At 35.8% G+C, this 7,365-nt stretch overlaps 1 protein-coding gene and 2 long non-coding RNA genes across 3 annotated transcripts; 1 reads left to right on the top strand and 2 right to left on the bottom strand.

Moving 5' to 3' along the window:
* Positions 1–209: 209 nt before the first annotated feature.
* LOC126625030 (elicitor-responsive protein 3-like) lies at positions 210–2,364 on the bottom strand. The gene is made up of 5 exons (XM_050294111.1): positions 2,151–2,364; positions 1,996–2,061; positions 1,123–1,249; positions 756–882; positions 210–488 (listed from the first exon to the last, which is right to left on the bottom strand). Exons 1-5 carry the CDS (start codon positions 2,215–2,217, stop codon positions 432–434), a joined length of 444 nt encoding a protein of 147 aa, XP_050150068.1. The 5' UTR covers positions 2,218–2,364; the 3' UTR covers positions 210–431.
* Positions 2,365–2,747: 383 nt separating this feature from the next.
* Positions 2,748–3,161, top strand: LOC126625032 (uncharacterized). The gene is made up of 2 exons (XR_007624308.1): positions 2,748–2,894; positions 2,983–3,161. It is a non-coding gene; the product is annotated as an uncharacterized LOC126625032 (long non-coding RNA).
* A 585-nt stretch (positions 3,162–3,746) lies between these two features.
* On the bottom strand, positions 3,747–6,142 carry LOC126625031 (uncharacterized). The gene is made up of 2 exons (XR_007624307.1): positions 5,742–6,142; positions 3,747–4,244 (listed from the first exon to the last, which is right to left on the bottom strand). It is a non-coding gene; the product is annotated as an uncharacterized LOC126625031 (long non-coding RNA).
* Between the last annotated feature and the right edge of the window lie 1,223 nt (positions 6,143–7,365).

Here is a 7,365-nt window from a genome sequence, read left to right as displayed (position 1 = left end):
AATGTACCCATGTTTATACACACACACAATAGTATATTTATATTTTAATATTTTTAATCCCACAAATTATGGTTTTTTTTATTTAAAATCTCATTTATATAAACAACTAAAATTTCTAATTTTTAATTTAAAAAATATAGTAACGTACATAGAAATAAATTATCATATTAATTTCAGAGACCTCAATCAAAAATTAAAAACTAACAAAGTTTCAATCAAAGAATATTCATAACTAAGGACCGCATTCAAAGTCTCTCATAATTTTATTATTACAATGCGTTCCATTGCTAACACTGAAATCTCCAAAACCAGAGATTAACGTGCGTATTATTCTTCATGGCAAGTAAAAAAGATAAAAAAAGGCTACATTTCCATATAACATATAAAGTTGTGGCGTCGAGAAAAAGCACATCCTTCAGGCATCCACCATGTCAATCTTCTTCTTCTTCCTCGCCATCACAGCAATCACCACGGCTTTCATGGCCAGGCTAAGAAAAAACGAAAATATTATATTATATTATATATATATATATATATATGCAATTAATATTATTGTCTTAAAATATATATTATTGTCGTTAACAAAATACAGATATCTGAAGCAAATTGAGGAAAAATCAGTGTTATATTAGTTCAGCTTTTAGCATATTATATATATACATACATATATATATAATATATATATATATATATATATAGATATATATATTCATGCATAAACACGTATTGTTAAGTGGAAGAGAAAGAATTAATACCTCAGGATTGAAAAAGAGGCCAATGGTAATCTCTCCTTTGACTTCGTCATGCCTCATTACCTCGTATGGCGTTGGTGGCATTCTCCCCTCGCACCCAGTGTCGGTTACTATTGCATCTAGCGGAATTCTGTATCGACATTAAGTTTTAGAATAAGTTTTGGTTCTTTATCAACCTCTCTATCGACAAGCTTATTCGTAAGATATTTTGCTGGACTTCCTATACGCATTGTATTTTAATGATCCGAATTACTGTTTAGTTCTCCAAGCCTACCTTAAACCTAACATTCAAGCTGCAAAGCGTAATTTAACAGTTACATTATGCAAATTTTGCAGAATACTGCATGCATGGTGATTGCAAAGTACTTACTTTAATTCTCCTACGTAATCATCAAGGGAACCACTGTCCTGGTCATATATTTTTATCCTGAGATCATCTTCACCACCAGCAATGGTGAATAGCAGAGTTTCGTTCCAGTCCGGCATAGACCCCTGACCTGCACCGTCATTTTTTCTTTTTCTTATTAAATTTGCTGATATATGCCATTAATGATTCGACGTAACATATTATTCTTTTTCTGTTTTCAATATCATTTTGCTCAGCTTCCTGTAAAATTAATTTGTCACTCACTATGGTCGAATTCGCAACTCTACTAGAAAATGTATCAATAATTGTGTTAGTTTTGTGCTTCGGTAGCGCATTACTCATTATTAATAATGCATGTAAGAGTATAGTATAAAATAGTAATAATAATAATAATATAATAAGGAATGTTAGGGAGACCAAATTTGCAAACCAAATAATGTTGTTGTTGATGATTAGATTATTACTTATGTGTTGATTAACGTGCTTATTTCTTATTGGTGACACGTTATTTGATTTGCAAATTTGGTTTAAAAATTTAGTCATCCTAGCATTACCTATATAATAATATAAAAGAAGTGGGTCTTATTAATGTATGTGAAATCCACTGTGCTAGTGAATATGTTAGCGATAATTTTTTTTTATTGGAACGAATGATATTATCTACACTAAGGGAACGTGGGAGTGGGCTAAGCCTCATAAAGGGCTAGCACTAACATGGTTCAAATTCGTATTTGGCGAAAATCAAATTTAAAACCTCTCACTTACAAGTGAAGGGGAATACTACTTGACCGTAGTACTAACATGTTAGCGATAAATATTAGTTTAATGTATCCTAATAGCATTACATAAAAAGTTGAGGTAGACTAGAAAACTGACCGCGTGCCACGCCGCTCTTCTTCTGCTGATCTTTGTAGGTGATTACGCAATAAGGATCCATCATCCCTACATGCAATAATATTAGGTGTTAGAAACAAATTCGAAGCCGGAAGACAAACTGAAGAGCCATATGCAAAAAGAGAGAACTTAATTACCGACGTCCATATTTTTCAGATCCTTAGCACCAACAAGTTGAACTTCTAGGGTTCCTCGAGGCGCCATTTTTCAGAAAGAACGTACGGTACGTACAAATTAATCCCTAGAGAGAGAGAGAGAGAGAGAGAGAGAGAGCTGTGATGTGAGTTTACCGATCGATCGAGTTATGACCCTGTTTTTTCTTCTTTGGATCTGTCTTTTTATTACATTACATGCCAGAGATTATATACATATTTGGCGTCTAGCTAGAGAATCCAAAATCAAACATGACTGACCGTACAAAGAGCATGTATGGTTGATTTGTAGCCGTGAAGGCCAAATCAAAGGGAAGCATGTGGAGCTAGTCCTTAGGGAAAATATGTACGGCTAGCATTTTTATAACTTTCGATCTCATCCACTACTATAACAAAAAAAAAATATAGGGAAATATCCTAAAATAGGACAATTTCTTAATCTTGGGACAGAAATAGGATAAACCGGCCATGCACAAGACATGCCTCCATGCACAAAAACGAATTACTAAAATGCCTACGTATAAATACTAAAAATCCTCAGCTCATTTCATCACTGTTCTTTTTTGTTGGAGAGAAGTCAAGTGTGAAGCTTCGAAGTGATGGTTTCTTGTTTGCATCAATGTTCCATCCTTAAAGATATGGTTTTTGTACCAAATTTTGCATTTTGGCTGAAAAGTTTCATTCTTTCCAGCCAGTGAAGCTTCGGCAACATATTTCCACTGCCATCAGGTTCGTCTGTCTGTCTCTCATCTATTTCTCTCTCTAACTTGGTCATTGTTTCCATTTTTGCAACTAATATCTTGTTTGTTCAATTTAGTTTTTTGGATTTGCAGAGATCAGAAGTCAAACAAAAGAGGGATGGGGAAGAGAGGGCTCGATATGTGTTATGGAAATCTTTATTTGTTTGTGGGTTTTGTTATTTTAGATTTCTGGGTTTCAATTTTTGGGTTTCAATCTTAGAGTTTTGCTTTTTAATTGATGCACAATATTTGTTAATTTTGTTATGAACTTGCAAATGTTTGTGAATTCAATCTTGAATCATTGTTTGTTTGAAAAAGTTTGTGAATTAGAAGTCTTAGTACAATATGTAAGAAATTGTACACGAAATGCACACTACATGCACACGGAATGCACAATTATCTTACTTAAGGCAATCTCTTTTGTGTAAAGGTTGGATGAAGAAAGTAAGAAAAAGGAATGTCAACAATAAAGTTGTGGGATCTTGCACTAGTACAAAAAACACTTTGCGCGACGCAGGTCTTTCATCGCTCAAAGTCAAAAAACGTCGCGCAAAACTTTGCCCAACGAACCTTCATCGCGCAATAACCGTCGCGGCAAGGCAGTGACAGAAGGCTTTGTGCGACGAAGGGGTTACATGCGTCGCACAAAGTAGTTTTGCGCGACGTACGTCTCGCAAAGGGACTTTGCGCAATGCAACCTACGTCGCGCAAAGCCACTTTGTGCGACGCATGTAATCCCTTCGTCGCGCAAAGTGAATTAGATCACTTTTTGGTTTTGGTCAAAAATGTTATTTTCTTAAATTTTTAATAATATTGTAATTAAATTCTAAACAATAATTAATTAACCAAAGAAAAGTATTTAATTATAAAATATATGAAAATATACATACAAGATGTCTGAATAAAAAAAAAAGAAAAAACTACAAATAGTCTTCTAGGTGAAGTGGCTACTGGGTATCGGCAGGGTGAAGTAGCTCGGAGGTCGAAGGTATAGTAGCAAGATCAGGTACTGGTAGCGAGATTTGGAGGCCGGTCATCTGTATGGCTCGTACAATCATACTCATCTTCTCGTTCTGGGATGCAAGCTAACCTTTTAGGGTTGTCACTTCCTCCTTCAGGGCATTGACCTTTCTTGTGGATGATCTGGAAGATGAGGCACTTGTCTCACGAATCCCCGCCTTCCCCATACACCGAACAACCTTGCCATGATGACGACTAAACTTTTGATCCAAAACCTCAGTCACGATCTGAAGACCTACATCCTCGGGTACAACAGTGCGCTTTTCCACCATAGAACAAAGAAGAAGCAATGGCTGAATACATTGCAAAGGTGAAGCAGCTACAACAACAAGAAGTAGCCTCCACATAGATCATACAACATTAATGGCGTTCTATATCTATATCTTAAACATTTCCTAAGTGTTTCAAACTTTCAAGAAGAAAACACATACCAGAATGTAATAAACCAATAATTTTCAATTTGCACAGCTTCTGCTTTATAATTAAGTCATGATTTAAAGGTGTCACACTTCAAATGCTTGTGTAGTCATCCTCACAAGATTAAGGAATGGAATGCATCGGTATAAAAGTATTAAGCGAGAAAGTATATAACCTAACTAAATCAGGGCAGCTACGGAACTATCTCAAAAATTACAGCCCAATATCAAAGTGAGAACAAACATCTAGTTTATTTTCATTACCAATGAACACACCATGTTTAATCAAGTGAAATGTTCATCTGACTGTAAATGTGGACAAGGAAATGCTCGACTGATAAAACAAAATGGAATTTGGGGTATGCCTATGTGTATCCAGTAGGTAAACATTTTCTATACATTTCCTCCAAGCATTTGAGTCAAATACTGTAAATTCTAACAAGAAAATGACACACATAATATTATATTTAGAAAGAAAAAAATTGAGGACATTCAAAGAAGAAAATAGTGAAGGAATAGAACCAAGTCCTCGAGCAATATGCTAACCTGGGTCAATACCTGCTGGCTGGCTGGGAATTGAAAATCTATACCGAACAATTATAGTGTTCAGCTCTAATGTTAATGTCACTTTTTTCACACAAGCATAAAACGTTTTACCAGTTGCTAAACCAATTCTACACACATACTTGTTGATGTTTTCGGGGCATCGTTCAAATTAATCTCAAACAATTTATCAAGGAACATATAGCATAAAAATGCCCAAATTAACAATTCACATAAATATTGTATTGTCCGTACCATCTGAGATAACAACATTTCCTACAGCACTGAAAGCTCGACTGCATTTATAACATCAGAGACTCTAATTTGCTGCCTTTCCAAGCCCCAATTAAATTACACAAATGCAATTAACTTGAATTTTTAATTCGGATGTGGGAACATCTGAATGCATAAACCTTTTGCAAGTAAAAGGCAAATGCCAGAATCTTTGTTCCCATCTTCTTATCGGCAACGTACAACACTAATTACGCTATCAAAACAAGCGAATCAGAGACTCTAATTTGTTGCCTTTCCAATCACCCAATCGTTTAAAAACCCAAATCAACACAAAAATTCAGAAATTATGTAAAAAAGAAAAAAAGGCTCAGAGTGTTAAGTTGGCATCAACAAGCCCGAAAAACAGAGCTCTCAAAATCAAAACATCACAAGCCAATTTCAATAACAATACAATATCAAAACATCACAGGCCAATTTCAAAACGATATGACAAAATCAAAGTGACACCATCAGGCAATTTCCAATAATTCACAGAAACCCTAGATAAAATATTCCCAATTTGCCATTGGGTTTTAGGGAAATGGACAAAATCGATAGAGAGAATGAGAGAGATTGGGATTTACCAACCGGCGCAGTCTCTGAGAAGCTACTCGGTCTTCTCGCACTTCCTGACGAACTTTCCAGGCTCCACCTCCTCAATCTTGCACTGCATCTTCACCACCTTCCTCGTCAAGAGGATGAGGAGGAATGATAAGGAGGAAGGCTATGGAATGAGAGAGAGGGCAAGATGAGCGAGAAGGAAGAGAGAGATCGAGTGAGAGAGAGGGAAGAGAGACCGGAGGAAGGCTACGGAGTGAGAGGGGGCGAGATGAGCGAGAGGGAAGAGAGAGACCGGCTGTGGGGGAAAAGTTTGTCCAAATTTAGGAAAATTAAAAAAAAACGCCTATTAACTACAATTGCATCGCCAAATTTTGAGAACTTGCGCGACGCAGGTATACATTATGACGTCGCGCAATGTGGTTTTGTGCAACAATCCCATTGTGGCGTCGCGCAAGCTATATATATATTTTTTTAAATATTTATAAAATTTATTAAAAATATGATTTTACTTTCTTCAAATTCAAATTTTTTTACATAAAACCCACAATAATATATTTTTCTAACAAAAACCCAATCCAAACCACAATAATAAATTTAAAGCTACTTAATAAATATATATACCATTGAACTTGATGGGATACGCATCGTACGAAATTAGTTTCAACGATCCAACCGTCAAACTTGTTTGTATATATACTTCGAGATCGTGTACGCCAAAAATCGAAGAAAAACAAACATTCAAATATCAAGTAACGGGACAAACCTTTTCGACGGTTATAAACAAAAAATCACAATTTAACGGTTATTTTAACTTCGATTTTAATGATTTTTTACAACTACACTCCTTGATCCTATATGAATACAATAAACCAATTTGATCTTCAATTTAAAATATTTACACTTGACACACCCCGATCCTAGAATTAAGGCGTGTTGGCCGTCACGTGAGTGTGACGTAACCAAAAGTGCGGTGCGGAAGCAAAGGATATGAAAAATACGAAGGAATAAAAACTAACTACTAGCAGTAATTACCAACTAGCATGCTATAGTGAATATAACTGTGCAGTACACCAGTTCAGAGCATAAAGAAAACTAGGTGCAGTCAAGTAGGACTATAATTAAAGTACAACACCCGCAGGTGAGTCCTACATGCAAGAAGTCTGTCAGAACGCCGAAGAAAACCTCGTGAGTCACCAACTGCTAACTAGAACTTGGAGGGGCGTAAAAACAAAATTGAGTGGGTCGGTAAAACCAAAGTTTCCCAAAACATTTTAATAAAAACATTTCTAACCCCTCACTATAAAACATGTATACTTTCCCAGAAAATAACGTAATAGCATATAAAACCTCATACGTCACAAGTCACCAATCTATCACAAATCCAGGAATATGCCATGCCATAAATGTCAATAACAAAACATAGATGCATCAAAATAACAGGTGACATAATGAATTAATTGGAGACCCTGCAGTTGGTCCTGTACGGTTAATTCCATAGCTCAATATCCAACCCAGCCGGAGTCACCACGGTGACCTGTACATCACTACTCTGCACATAAGTCGGAACTACCTGAAGTAATCTGTACGACAAGAAGGGTGTAATGATACGCTCTAGTGCTTCTCTCATCAATCATCTGCGAGCGTAAT

The sequence above is a fragment of the Malus sylvestris genome, chromosome 6 (assembly GCF_916048215.2).
Source record: "Malus sylvestris chromosome 6, drMalSylv7.2, whole genome shotgun sequence".
NCBI classification, from domain to species: Eukaryota; Viridiplantae; Streptophyta; class Magnoliopsida; order Rosales; family Rosaceae; genus Malus; species Malus sylvestris.
The sequence above is the reverse complement of the archived record's forward strand: the minus strand, read 5'-3'. Positions and strand labels throughout refer to the sequence as shown.

What these genes read in the sequence shown, in the direction of transcription:
- LOC126625030 (XM_050294111.1), bottom strand. Translation starts at nt 2,217, where the DNA reads ATGGCGCCTCGAGGAACCCTAGAAGTTCAACTTGTTGGTGCTAAGGAT. An exon ending in GAAGAGCGGCGTGGCACGCG is followed by an intron (nt 1,250 to 1,995) that starts GTCAGTTTTCTA and finishes ATGACGGTGCAG; the next exon opens with GTCAGGGGTCTATGCCGGAC. An exon ending in GCCTCTTTTTCAATCCTGAG is followed by an intron (nt 489 to 755) that starts GTATTAATTCTT and finishes GTTTTTTCTTAG; the next exon opens with CCTGGCCATGAAAGCCGTGG.